General features: G+C 48.1%; 1 protein-coding gene across 8 annotated transcripts in view; it reads left to right on the top strand.

Moving 5' to 3' along the window:
• The window catches only part of eag (potassium voltage-gated channel protein ether a go-go), a 124,230-nt gene that overhangs the window by 82,463 nt on the left and 26,915 nt on the right, over positions 1 to 14,852 (top strand). For 5 of the 8 annotated variants that reach the window (XM_033486443.2, XM_033486444.2, XM_033486449.2 and 2 more), the window contains 6 exons: positions 6,279 to 6,547; positions 6,963 to 7,262; positions 8,168 to 8,436; positions 10,731 to 10,996; positions 13,155 to 13,440; positions 14,095 to 14,458. In XM_033486443.2, coding sequence (XP_033342334.2) covers positions 6,279 to 6,547; positions 6,963 to 7,262; positions 8,168 to 8,436; positions 10,731 to 10,996; positions 13,155 to 13,440; positions 14,095 to 14,458 — 1,754 coding nt within the window. The remainder of the gene's footprint in view (positions 1 to 6,278; positions 6,548 to 6,962; positions 7,263 to 8,167; positions 8,437 to 10,730; positions 10,997 to 13,154; positions 13,441 to 14,094; positions 14,459 to 14,852) is intronic. The other 3 variants (XM_033486445.2, XM_033486453.2, XM_033486451.2) reach the window with 1 other exon arrangement.

The following is a 14,852-nucleotide window of genomic DNA, read 5'->3' as shown; positions in this document are numbered from 1 at the left end:
GTCGGCAAATAGAGCGAGAGCCCTCGTTGGCAGTGTAATTACGAGTTTCTTTGTCGATTTTTCGAAGCAGCCGTAAATACCACGTCCACCAGTAGGTAACCAGAGCCGTGTGTAGCCGAGTTAGCTCCCGCCGCCATCGCGAGGAATCCCGTGGGACGCCATCGCCGCCCACGAGAAGTCTCCTCTAGAATTCCTCCTTTTCTCCCCCTCTCTTTCTCTCTCTCTCTCTCTCTCTCTCTCTGTCTGTCTCTCGCTCGCTCTCTCCCTCTCTCTCTTTCTCTCTGTCTCTCCCTCTTTCTCGATTTCTATCCCTCCGTCCGCGTCGCTGCCGGAGCAAGCAGGGTTTGTAATCGAGCGCGACAAGTTCAAAGTGAATTTGTTCGATTGTCGGGCGAGATCAAAAGAAGCCGGGGGAACAAGGTAACCCGCACGGATTAAAGGAGTCCCGAAGAAAACGAGCCACGAGAATTTACTGAAGTGTTCCGCGGATCCGAGACGGCCCGGAACAGCTCGACTTACAAGGAAATACCTTCCCTTCCAAGGAAATACCTTTCTGTACACAGAAAATCCTATTACGGCGGAACCTCGATTATCCGAATATCCGAGGACCGGATCATGCGAACGTGTGGCGCCTTTAACGCGGCGCACGATTTAGTTCGAAGCGGTCCCCACGCACGAGGACGATCTTCTACGGGAATCTGCGAGAACTTTGTCCGGAAACGTAACCAGATTACCGTCCCGTCTTGCGAACGTTCGTGTTTTCACGAGCGGTTCGGATAATCGTGGATCCGTTGCAGACGAGACGGATCAAACAGAATGCAAACGGAACGTCGAGCAATTCGTCGTAAAATTAGCTATCGGTCGGAACATTTAACCCTCTGCGCTCGAAGCCATTTTAACTGTAAATCTTAATCAACTTTTCCGACTTATGGTACCTCCGTTTTATACGACAAAGTCCATTTCATTTCAAACGGGATTACAAACTGTGCTCGTCTCGGAGCGACGCCATTGTCACCAGTATACTAATTACCGATCAGTATACCGCCAGGCGAGTCCTCGCGAGTGTGGATTATGAGCCGGAAGCGGGTGAAAAAAGACAAGAAAAGAAAAGCGAATTCCGCGGATCCATCGCGGCGATGGATCCGCCGGTGGAGCATGTTCGAGGTGTTTTCGTTTCTAACGAGAGGAACTGTTGACCTGATCCGGCCCGAATTTTTTCATCCCCGGACGGTTCAGAGGAAGCTCTCGACGCTTGTCCCCGCTCCATTGTAGCCGCGTAGCCCGCGAAAGATCGCTTAATTAAGCGACGCCCGTCGAGCACCGAGGAGGAAACGACAATAGCCGTTGTCGAACGCTCGTCGACGGTCTCCGAGCGATGTTTCGGGGTGAGAACTCGACGATCGCGGCGTCGAGGACTTTTCGGGGCGGACGCTTTTTACCCGGGGGACCGGCCTCTCTCGTCAATTTCCAGGCTCGCCCGACGAAAACTCGAGGACAGATGCGACGGTCGACGGTGTCCGATCGATCCGGGCCTACGTACACGGTGTCCCAAAAATGTCTCGCAATCCGGAAAATGGCGGGTTCCTCGGATCATTTGAAGCAACTTTTTCCTTTATAAAAATGTTCTCCGAGGCACCGTTAACGAGTTATCAACGAAAAACAGTGACCAATAAGAATCGAGTACGGCTGACGCGAGGCGGCCCAGCCAACCAGCGCACGAAGCCCGGTTCCGCTCATTGGCTCGGTCGCCTGGCGCCAGCCGAGCTCGCCTCTCATTGGTCACTGTTTTTCGTTGATAACTCGTTGACGGTGCCTCGGAGAACATTTTTGTAAAGGAAGAAGCTGCTTCAAATGACCCGAGGAACCCGCCACTTTCGGATTGCGAGACATTTTTGGGACACCCTGTATAGTAATATCTCCCTAACTGATGCTCACATTGTCCACAAAAATGGACAATTTGGGAAGAGGACGAGAGCCTTACAGCTCGTTTTTATAACTGTTGAAAATCGGTAACTATAAAAACGAGTTGCAAGGCTCGACTTCGCAAGGCTCTCCTTCCCAAATCGTCCATTTTTGCGGATAATCTGTGCGTCGATTAGGGAGACATTACAGTATCCCGGAATTTCGACTAATTGGAGACACGGTTTCGCGTGGCAACATCTTTCCCGAGGTCCTCGGCGCTCGCAAACACTCGACCACCGGACGAACGAAACGCTTTCCTTCCGAATTTTTCTATTCTTCGAACCTTTCTCCTTTAACCAATCAAGTGTGTTTGCCGAGCATACTCGTCACGGAGAATTTAGGCAGGATTTTTTTTCGTCGCGACGAGTATACTCGTCGCGCGTTAAACGTGGCAACCATCGGCTGTTTAAATTGTAATCTTAGCGGGAACAAAAGCGTATACTCAAATTTCATGAATATTTCGGAATATTTTGAGGCCAGGCAAGAATAAAACGAGCAAATAAAAAATACGAATAATTTGAGATATAAACTCAATGCTATCGGAAGCTGGGATATTTAATTGTCTGCTCCGTACATTGTATTCACGTTGTTTCCATTTTCATTTTCATTTTTATTATTATTCTATCATTATTATTATTTTCATTATTATATTGAATTTCTGTAGAGAAATTGAAAGGACATCTGGCCCAATTATGCCGAATGAATTAAATTTCCGGGAAAGCATCTCGATCGTCGCCGATACACTGTACACTTACACAGGGTGTTCCATGATTATGCGAACACCCGGAAAGGGATGAATCCTGAGATCGTTCGAAGAAACTTTTTCCTTAGCGAAAGTGTAATCCGCAACGAAATGTTGCGAAATCTAAATGAGAAACAGTGATCAACGAGAGGCGAGATCAACTGAATCATCGGCGAATCAGCAGAACTTTGCCTCTTATTGGTCACTGTTTTTCGTTATTTCGTCCATCGCCCCTTTGTTGAGCATTCTACCATAATTATAGGACACTCTGTAGTCGTAAGTACCTGTTCTCCGCGCGAGAGCCACTACTTTCCTCCCTTTTCTCCGCGAGAAAGCTGTCGTATCTCACCGTGAAGAAGCGAGCCGTTCCTATTCACCGTGCTCCTTTCGCGGGGAATCTATTATCTTCCTATACAATAAAATAATAATATTCAAACGTCCCCCCTAAACATCTGAGAAAAGAAGGTGAAATTCGTCCGGAACCGGGAGCGGCCGAGTCCTCGACAGCCGAGGGCCAACCTCCCGCTATAAATAGGCACGAAACATTAGTACATCCATTCTTTTCTTTCGGTATCGATCTCTCTGCATCCACCGTTCGATCCACCCGCAGCGGACGTTCGATCCAAAATCCTGAATCAACGAACCGCTTCGCAGCGTTCCGAGGTGAAAGAAAAAAAAGATACAGCGGCCGAACGAAACGCGGCCGACCGAACGAGAGCCAGGCGGCGATTCGAGATCGAATGAAAGAGGAAATTTGTTGCGCCGCGCGCGCCAGCGTCTGGTAATTGTTCGCGCGGATCGTTCGCTGGGAAAATACAATCGGGATTGCGGACACCGCGCGGAAAGTTCGGTGTCGGAGCTTCGTTCGGCCGGGCTGTTCGAAACGCTGCGCGCTTTTGATGTTCCACGGACAGTGGAGCGACACTTTGCACACCGGGTCTCTCTAACTGACGCTCAGATTGCGCACAAAAATGGACAATTTGGGAAAAGGAGATACGATTATACGATTGTTCGAGGCTTGCGGTGCGTTTTTACAATTACGAATTGGCAAGAACTGAATAGAAACGAGCTGCAAGGCTGAGAATCTGAGCGTCAGTTAGGGAGACATTACTGTACAGTTATGTCTCTCTAACTGACGCTCAGATTGTCTACAAAAATGAACAATTTGGAAAAAGGAGATACGATTATTCGATTATTATAGCCTTGCGGTTCGTTTTTATAGTTACGAATTGTCAAGAACTCATTAGGAACGAGCTGCAAGGCTGAGAATCTGAGCGTCAGTTAGGGAGACATTACTGTACAGTTACGTCTCTCTAACTGACGCTCAGATTGTCTACAAAAATGGACAATTTGGAAAAAGAAGATACGATTATTCGATTATTATAGCCTTGCGGTTCGTTTTTATAGTTACGAATTGTCAAGAACTCATTAGGAACGAGCTGCAAGGCTGAGAATCTGAGCGTCAGTTAGGGAGACATTACTGTACAGTTGTGTCTCTCTAACTGACGCTCAGGTTGCGCACAAAAATGGACAATTTGGAAAAAGAAGATACGATTATTCGAGGCTTGCGGTGCGTTTTCATAGTTACGAATTGTCAAGAACTATAAAAAAAGAGCTGCAAGGCTCGAATAGTCGTATCTCCTCTTCCCTAATTATCCAATTTAATGCACAATCTGAGCGTCAGTAAGGGAGACATTACAGTACATCCATCGATCGCCTCGATCATCGCCGAGGACGGCCACGGGTCGGGCCGAGTCCTCCACATGCACATTCTCGACACACAGAAAACCCTGGAAACACACGTACACACTCACGAGACACTCATTTGCATGATGGCACGAGTTCGCCCCACGAAGAAGGCTCCACGAGCCGCCGAGGTGGCTTGCTTGCATCGCTTTGCACGAGCCCTCCAGCTATCCCTAACTGTCTCTATAGTTGTAGACGTAGTCGCAGTTGCAGTTGCAGTTGTGGTTGTAGTTGTAGTTGTAGTTGTAGTTCTAGTTCTAGTTGAACTCTGTGGTCTGTGTTGCTTGCTAGCAAGCGGGCAACAGCTTCCGTGTGCGTAGCATGATAGACTGCGATAACGTTGCCAAGCCCTGCAGGAAGGTTCTCTGTCTCTCTCTTGCTCTCTCTCTCTCTCTCTCTCTCTCTCGCTCTCTCTCTCTCTAGCTATCTCTGCCTCCGTCTCTTTCTCTGTGTTTATATCTATCTTTCTCTCTCTCTCGACCGGCAAACTTTCGCCATCCTACACTCGGAATGAAAACCTTTAATCCTGGCACCCTTGGCGGGGAGTTCGTTGAACCGCCGCCAATCGGACAACAAGGGGCGAAAGAGCCACTCTTCTCGGCCGTAATGTTCCCGCGGACTTATTTCTTGCGTCCTGCGCGCATTAACTGCCGGCAATTAGGCCGCGGCTGCTAGCCTCGTCGAAATCCTTCGCGGAAACTTCGGATTTCCCGTGAAAATCGTACGAAATTATCGCCTCGCGACGCGTTAAGCGCCGCGAATCAAGCCCAAAAAATTCTCGCAGTGATCGAAATCGTTTAATCGATGAAACCGGAGAGCTGAGATTGATCGTGACGGATGGTTGCTTCGTTCTTTTACATCGCGAACGTTCTGATAAAATTCGGATTCTTCCGATACGTTTATTTGTTTACAATGTCATTTAGTGTACAATGGCTAGTTACCAATTAATCGCCGGTAGCTAAGACATCAAAAGTAATCTCGGAAATCTCTGATAAGTCGATCGATTTATCGTATCGGTTCACGTGCGATATAATGCGATCGATGCAATTGTACTCACCAAAAAGTGTGCGGCGCGTCTCTCGATCGAAGAACGATACGATTCCGAGTAGATAACATCGATGCGTTCAATCTGAACAGAGCTATCGGTGGAGATAACATCTACGATAAAAACGAGTTTCGAAGAACGATCAACGCGAGGAACGATATCGCTTCCATCGACGCAGCAATGTCTCCCTTACTGACGCTCAGATTGTCCACTAAAACGGGTAATTTGGGAAGAGGAGATACGATTATTCGAGCCTTGCGGCTCGTTTTTATAGTCACCGATTGTCAACAATTATAAAAAGACGAGCCACGAGGCTCGAATAATCGCATCTCCCCTTCGCAAATTGTCCATTTTGGTGCTCAATCCGAGCGTCAATTAGAGAGACATTACTGTAGTTTCATTCCTAGAGCAGCCGCAGCCGGCCGAGAAAATCCAAAGCATTTAACCCGCGCCTTGTTGTCCCTTTCATCGATCGTTTCCTAATTGAATGACAAAATTTCGTTGGAATTAGCCATCCGAGATTGTTATTAATCTTATTAATCAGCGAGAAAACACGGTCGCGTACGCACGTAGTTTGAATTGCATCCGCCGCGAGTCCTCCCTCCCCCCCAACAGAGACCTTGCTGCAGGACGCCGAAAGGGCCGACCTTTGGCGACCTAAGCGGCTAATTAGACCGGAGACTTATCCGTCTCGATTAGATAGCAAGCGTTGTCCTCGCGGCAACGTCCAGGATCTGCCAATGAATGACAGTGGGCCCCCGTTTTTCTCCCGTTGTTCCGCAGAAACACCACTATGGCTGCTTCTGCAAATAGCGCCGATCAAAAACGAACGGGACCTGGTGGTCCTGTTCCTGCTAACCTTCCGGGACATCACTGCCCTGAAGCAGCCGATCGAGGCGGACGACAGCAAGGGCGGCCTATCGAAGTTCGCGAAACTCGCCAGAACGGTCACCAGGTCCAGATCCGTTCTCGTCTCGCAGTTCAGCTCCCATCTGCCCGCCCTGAAGGACTCCGCGTTGCCGACCACTACCAAACAGTCGCACCTAGCTCACGTGAGTCCCACAAATCGGCCGCGACGACGAAATATCGTTGTTCCCGGTTAAATTATCGTTCGCTCGGGCCGAGGAATTACGCGCCGGTCGAACGCGGGACAACGACCAGCGCGAGGAAATTCACGGCAACGCGAAATTCGGCATTTCCGGGAGAAATTACTCTATTATTAAATATTTCTTGACATAAGAAACGAATCGGTTGAACAACACTTGGACGAACAAACGACGAACCTTTCGCGTTTTCCTCCGAAAAATATACAGAAAATCTGTGAAGATCTCGCGATCACCCGCCGAGCGTCGCAAAATTTCGTGCGGCGAGTCCAATGAAAATCGCGAAGAGCGTCGTCGACTGCTTACAGCTAAGGACCACTCGATTGTAAATGGAAACTGTAATCGTTTTCTCCGTGTGATTTAGATGTTGACCTTAAGCGGCGACGTGATGCCGCAGTACAGACAGGAGGCGCCGAAGACACCGCCGCACATTTTATTACATTACTGCGCGTTCAAGGCGATCTGGGACTGGATCATTTTGTGTTTGACCTTTTACACGGCCATCATGGTGCCCTACAACGTCGCGTTCAAGAACAAAACCAGCGAGGACGTATCGTTGCTGGTGGTCGACAGCATCGTCGACGTCATATTCTTCATCGACATTGTCCTGAATTTTCACACGACGTTCGTCGGTCCCGGCGGTGAGGTGGTGTCCGACCCAAAGGTACACACGGAAGCCTGCTTATTATCATCCTTTCGATCGTTTCGGCCGATTGCTTTATACCCAACGAAATTATACTTTCGCGTTTCGACTGTATTTTCTCCGTTGTGTACTCGATGTTACCGTACTTGTCTCGTTCCGATTTCTTTCGTTCTGATTTCAAATGAAATCAGACAGAAAAAGCGTCGCTTTGGAAGATCCAAAACCGAGGTCGATACAAGCCAGAATCGATATACAGTAATGTCTCCCTAATTGACGCCAAGATTGTCCCCAAAAGTGGACAATTTTTATTCGAGCCTTGTAGCTCGTCTTTTTATAATTGTTGATAACTGGTAACTATAAGAACGAGTTGCAAGGCTCGAATAATCGTATCTCTTCTTCCGAAATTGTCCAATTTTTAGGAGCGTCGATTGTATTCCCTAATTGACGCTGCAATTGACTCTCCAATTGACGCTTCACGAAAATCGACAATTTGGAAAGAGGAGATACGATTATTCGAGCCTTGCAACTCGTTTTTATAGTTCTTGACAATCGATAGCCATAAAAAACGAATCACAAGGCTCGAACAATCGTATCTCCTTTCCGCAAATTGTCCATTTTTCTGGACAATTTGGGCGTCAATTAGAGAGACATCAACTGTACCTTGCAAGAGCAGCGAGCAGACCGCGGATCTTCGTGCAAATTCTCATTTTCTCCGTTTCACGTAAATCAGATTCAAGCAAAAAAAATCTCCTCGTCGTTAACCGTATCATCGATCGTCGCGAACAGAAACGAAAAACCGCTGTCGCGTCGCGTTAATTCATACACTTCTGCACGAATATCCGCAGTCCGGTCACAACTCGCCCGTAAACTTTTCTAGAACCGAAACCGACATCGTAATCGTCGTTCCCACGGTCATGGTGTTCCAGGTGATCAGAATGAACTACCTGAAGTCGTGGTTCGTCATCGACCTGCTCAGCTGCCTTCCGTACGACGTGTTCAACGCGTTCGACCACGACGAGGACGGGATCGGCAGCCTGTTCTCCGCCCTGAAGGTGGTGCGTTTGCTCCGTCTAGGTCGCGTGGTCCGCAAACTAGACCGGTATCTGGAGTATGGAGCCGCGATGCTCATTCTTCTGCTCTGTTTCTACATGTTGGTTGCTCACTGGCTGGCCTGTGTCTGGTACGTCACTTTAAGGTGATTTTACCCTGCCCACACACTGAAAGGTAACACAGCTGCGGCAGGATTGACGGCTACCTCTCGACGTCATTTACATAACCCGACGTGCCACGTGTCCCGATTACCGGATGGGACTCCACGGCGTTCCGCCGACGCGCTTCTCGTCGCCGTCGCGTTTCTTTCGAGCGGACGTCGTCCGTCAGCTCGGATGACGGATCGGGCGGCGTCAGGCCGGATTCGCGAGGGTTTTCCGAGCATCGTGGGTCGTCTGTGAGAAGAAAGATCCATTACCAAGGTCGGCGGCGAACGCGATCCCGCCGCGAAACGCGATCTATGGCGAAGCGTTCGGCCGCGATCGTTCGAAAACGAATGCGCGCGAGCTTCATCGTTCGGGATTAAACGGTCCCCGGGGTCCCAGGCCTGATCGGGACGCTATACCAATTAGAAACACACAGAGACACACGCGGGAACACGACACACCGTTGACGCATGAGCCGCTTTCTACGCTCGTTCCGTTCGGGGACGGGAGAACTTCGAACGCGGCGCATGTTTTTCTTTTCGAATCGCACGGTTCCGCGGCCGGTTCCGGACGAACGGTGCACCGCGCCGGGAATCGGAGACACAGCCGAGATCAGCTTTCCCCGACACGGAACGAGACTGCTACAGCTTTTAGAGCGGCGACGACACCGTTTCCGTTGCCTAGTGGACCAGCTGTGCGCGCGCGAGAAACACCGAAAGAAATTTCCCTGCCGGTGGAAACAAAAAAATGAAAAGAATGCAACAAGAGGGAACACGTTGCATCCTCCTGGCTGTGTCTGTCTGTCTGTCTAGTTCGTTCCCGCGCGCTTCTTAAATTACTTTCGCTTCTGCCACGCGAGCGGCCGTTAGCGCGCTTCAACTAGTCGAACGGATGGAACGGATTCGAACTCGATATACCGAAAATTATGGCACCTCCAGGAAATAAGGGGTTCCTGAGGTCGTTTCAAGCAACTTTTTCCTTTGCAACAATTCTCTGCGAGGCTTCGTTCGCGAGTTATCGACGATAAACGGTGACCAATGAGAGGCGAGCTCGGCTGGCGCGAGATCAGCTGACGCGAGGCGGACGCGCCAATGAACGGAACTGTGGGCGCGCTGCGCCGGTCGAGCTCGCCTCTCATTGGTCGCTGCTTTTTCGTTGATAACTCGCGAACGATGCGTCGGAGAACATTTTTGTAAAGGAAGAAGTTGCTTCGAACGTCCTCGGGAATCCCTCGCTTCTCGCTCGTACGATAATTTTGGGACACCCTGTAGAGACACGTAGCGACGAGTTAGCTCGTCCCCTGTCCCCCCGATTAGCGGGAGAACTCGTCGGATAGGGAATTAGCCAAGCCACGCATAAGCGATATGAGCATCGTCACAAGTTGATTCGACCACCACAAAACGTATCCGGCTGATTCGACGATCGTACGCGATGAACCGACGGTTTATTCGGGTCTCGGCGAGGAAATTTAGCACGCTGTGGCGGCCATGTTGCTCGAGCGGCGACTCTGAGGCGCCACCAATGATGCAACTAGTTTTTGCATTATATATTAAATTGATTTATAATTAAAGAACTGAAAGTACTGTAGTTGCCAATAGGCTAAACTTCATAAATTGCAATAAATCATATAAAATGGAAATACCGCGGATCAGAAAACATATTTTGTAATTAAAATAGCTTCGACTGCAAAGAGTTAATTTTCTCGAAGCAACAACAAAAATTTAACTGTGTTCAAAGGTCCATTCAACGGGAGTACAAGCTTTTCATGCGCCTACGTGGTATCCCCGTACCTCGAACATGCTTTTCTAAATTTTGTAAAGCTGCTTACACATTTTCTTTCTCCTAAAAAAAATGTTCAAAAATGTCGAGAAACAATTCCGATCATTGCAATCCCAAATCACGGCAGGCGATGAAGTACATGAGACTCTCAACCCCGTACCTCGAACATGCTTTTCTAAATTTCGTAAAGCTGCGTACACATTTTCTTTCTCCTAAAAAAATATTCAAAAATGTCGAGAAACAATTCCGATCATTGCAATCCCGAATTACGGCAGTGGGGATGAAGTGCATGAGACCGGCACCGTGCCTCGGTCGTTCCGGGGGACACCCGATCGTCGAGTCACCCTGGTCAAAGACAGAGAATAGCGATTAGAGGAAGCATGCCGTGTGTGCTTGTGTTGGAGCGGTCTGGATCGCGAGTGATCCAGCGGTCTGGTATCGCGTAGCTGTGGGCGATCCACGATCACGGACCCGTCCCTGTCGGCTGAGGTGTCGTTGTGTCGTTGCGTTGAAGGTACTCGATAGGAAGATCGGACGCCGACAACGGTGTCCAGTACTCCTGGCTGTGGAAGCTGGCGAACGTCACCCAGTCCCCGTACAGCTACCTGTGGACCAATACCAGCACCGCGCCCGAGCTGGTGGCGGGTCCGTCCCGTAGGACCATGTACGTCACCGCGCTCTACTTCACGATGACCTGCATGACCTCGGTGGGCTTCGGGAACGTCGCCGCGGAGACCGACAACGAGAAGATCTTCACCATCTGCATGATGATCATCGCCGGTACGCGGATATATTTTGCGCGTCGGGCGCCGATAGTGCACCCGCACCCTCCTCCCTCCTCCCCCTTCACCCTGGCACAGTCTCGAGAATATTGATTAACGCGCCGCGAGGACCTTGAAGGTCCGACGTATGCGTTCCGACCTAATTTCCGCGGCGTAAGTCGCTCCTCGGTGAATCATCGGGCTCGATTATCCCGCGACTTTCGCGAAACAGGCCACCACCCTTGTCCAGGAACACCGGGCGGTCGCCGATGACGACAGAGAGAAACTGTCTCGAACCGCGCGGCATTTCCCGGCGGACCTTTTTAACCGTCGCGACGGAAAATAGGGTAAGCGTGGCTATTATTGCCGCGGACGCCCCAAATACTGCGCTGTTTTATAGAAGCAATAAAATATAACATTTTACGGCGTGTAGTCTTCTAAAAATGAGTCCCGCCGTTTTTATACGCTCGGCTCGCGGTAATGGGTGCATAACCGCGGCGATATGCGCGCGCGTACGGTTTCTATGCATTAGGCTCTTTAATGACATCTGTGCTTGCAGAGATACGATGTTTCGAGGGAAGTAAATGTTCCGGTTAAAGGATAATGGATGTAGCTCGAGTTGTTAATTTATTGGCGTAAAAGGTTTTATAAACTGCTCTGTCAAAGTTTGCCTTCGAGACCGCGGTAATACACTAATGTCTCCCCAATTGTCGCCCAAATTGTGCACTATGATAGACAATTCGGGAAGAGCAGACGCGATTATTCGAGCCTTGCGGCTCGTTCTTTATAATTACCGATTATCAATAACTATAAAAACGAGCTGCAAGGCACGAGTAATCGTGTCTCCTCTTCCCTAAATTGTCCATTTTTGTGGACAATCTGAGCGTCAATTAGGGAGACATTACTGTAGCTACACTTACCCTAAACGCTTTTGTTTTCTCGTAAGCGATTTCCAAACGTTGGGGGTGCGATCTCGACGCAAATAGCGTTGCGGTTCGTTTCAGTGTCTGCGTGTAAAAATGTCCAAAAAATTGTCGCCAATAATGGTCGAGACAAAATTATTCTTGTTCTTTACTCGATCTAAAAAAAACTGCCCGCATGTTTCTTCGTTTTGTCCGGCGAATGTTCTCTTATTAAAATGTTACAATTTCGCAATTTCTTCGTCGTCCCCTCTTTTCAAAGGTAGCCAGTGTACAATTACACACATTAGTGCAATTTCGAGCCATTTCAGAAAGTTATTTCACCTTCTCCACGCACACACTGTCCCATCTGATAGATCGTACGCGAAGCACGCGTCCGACGCTGATACGAAATGTATGATCTTCGTGCGGCCGTTGCGTCTAATCGAAAGCGTGACTAACATAAGATCGACCGACCGGTGTAGCTGGAACAGCAGCACAGGGTGTTCGACTAGACGCGTCAGATATTTCGGGGGACCGTTCGTACCTGGACCAGTCACAATGGCACCATAACGCAGCGATGGCGAACTCAAAAATTTTGTTCATTATTAATATACATATTTTTAATACTAGCTCGTAGGTCGCTAAGTCAGCGGCGTCTCTTGGAAAGGGGGTGGGGAGGGTGGTTAAGAACTACTCTTTTTGGTTCCCACTTTTAAAATCCTCTGAAAAGTTTGCGTTTCCTTTTTGTTTTGCAACTTTCACGTTTGCAAGCGAAGAGCAAAAAATAAAGGTCAAGAAATTGATATAAATAGGGCGATACCATGAATTATGACACCATTTATGGCACCATGCTCGTCATACGCAGGCGCAGTGATACGATAGAAAATCAGTTAGCCAATGGCTAGCTTGGAAATATTGTTTTTATAAATTCGACATTAAATATATATATATTTATACGATTTTCTATCGTATCACTGCATCTGTGTATGGCGAGCATGGTGTCATAATTCATGGTATTGCCCCATTTATATCAATTCTTGACGTCGACCTTTATTTTTATACTTTATTATTTTTTAATAGTTCGATTGTATTCATGATATATAAAAAAAAATGTAAATCTATAAAAATCAGCTCGCGGATCATTTAAAAATCCTGCGTGGGTCAATACCTGACAAACGGGTCACAGGTTCGCCACCGTTGATCTAACGGACCCCGAAACACATTCGACGAACGGCGGTCGAACACCCTGAATAATTTGTCACGGCTCCTCCGCAGCCCTGCTGTACGCCACAATCTTCGGTCACGTGACCACGATAATCCAACAAATGACATCCGCGACCGCCAAGTACCACGACATGCTGAACAACGTCAGGGAGTTCATGAAGCTGCACGAGGTGCCGAAAGCGCTCAGCGAACGCGTGATGGACTACGTCGTGAGCACCTGGGCGATGACCAAGGGCCTAGACACCGACAAAGTGCTCAATTACTGCCCCAAGGACATGAAGGCCGACATCTGTGTTCATTTGAATCGAAAAGTCTTCAACGAACACCCGGCGTTCAGGTGAGACTCATCCAGGGACCAAGGTCCCCGAGGATCTTCTGAAAGCTGATGAAAATCATTTGATTAACTTCCGAGAGAATAAAACGTTTGTTTAAATTATTTTACTTCACCTTATTCGTGTCGTGTTCTCCTCTAAACGAGATTTAATTGAAAACGAAATTCCAAAGAATCCTTTTTCTATTGTTAACAGAAAGGACATAGAAAAATCATTAATAAGCGAATAAAGCAAATGAGGACCTCTTTGAAAGGACTAACTGCAATTTAATTTTCTTCAAATTCTTCCAAACCTTCGCAAGGCTTTTTCTTGTGCTATTTTTATAAAATCAATAAAATTTATAATTATTTTAACTTATAAGGAAAGGACATAGAAAAATCATTAATGAGCGAATAAAGCAAATGAGGATCTCTTTTAAAGGACTAACTGCAATTTAATTTTAAATTTAATTTTCTTCAAATTATTTCAGTACCTTCCAGGCTTTCTTATGCTGTTTTTATAAGATAAATAAAATTTCTCATTATTTTAACTTATAATTATATCATTTATTTATTCTAATTCTATACCACGTATAGAATGCGTGAAATCCGCTGCCATGATCGCAGCACGGACCGGAAGTCGATTCATTCCTCCAAGTTAGTCCCTCTGTGTTGCAACAGGCTGGCCTCCGACGGTTGCTTGCGCGCCCTGGCGATGCACTTCACGATGTCGCACAGCGCTCCCGGGGACCTTCTCTATCACACCGGCGAGTCGATCGACTCGCTCTGCTTCATCATCACCGGGAGCCTCGAGGTGATCCAGGACGAGGAGGTGGTCGCGATCCTCGGCAAGGGGGACGTGTTCGGGGACAGTTTCTGGACGAACCCGTCCGTGGGACAGAGCGCGGCGAACGTCCGCGCCCTCACCTACTGCGACCTACACACCATCAAGAGGGACCGGCTGCTGGAGGTCCTGGATTTTTATCAGGCCTTCGCCAACTCCTTCGCCAGAAACCTTGTCCTCACGTACAACCTGAGCCATCGGGTGAGTCGTCTCTGCTATGGCCCGCCCTCTTTCCGTAATATTTTCTCCTCCGAAGGTGCTTCGTCGTTCGATTCTTCGAACATTCTCTGCCACCGTGTACATCTTCATCTTTTAGACGATCTTTTTTTAGGCTGCGATCGCCTCATCGATACGATGAACTGAAATTTTTAGAAGACGAGGGGATGAAAAAGTCCTCGTTGGTGTCTGAGATGTTAACTATTCATTTTTGCCAGAAGACTAGTTTATAGACTGATAAGACCACATTTATTTTCAACGACTGGACTGTGTCTGGGAGAAGCTCGATTATATTCTGCTAGATAACAATTTCAAAAGAATATTATATGATATATTAATCTAAATGATTCGATGGATTATGGATGAGATCATTGTACAA

Source organism: Megalopta genalis, chromosome 2 (genome assembly GCF_051020955.1).
Source record: "Megalopta genalis isolate 19385.01 chromosome 2, iyMegGena1_principal, whole genome shotgun sequence".
Lineage (NCBI taxonomy): Eukaryota > Metazoa > Arthropoda > Insecta > Hymenoptera > Halictidae > Megalopta > Megalopta genalis.
The sequence above is the reverse complement of the archived record's forward strand: the minus strand, read 5'-3'. Positions and strand labels throughout refer to the sequence as shown.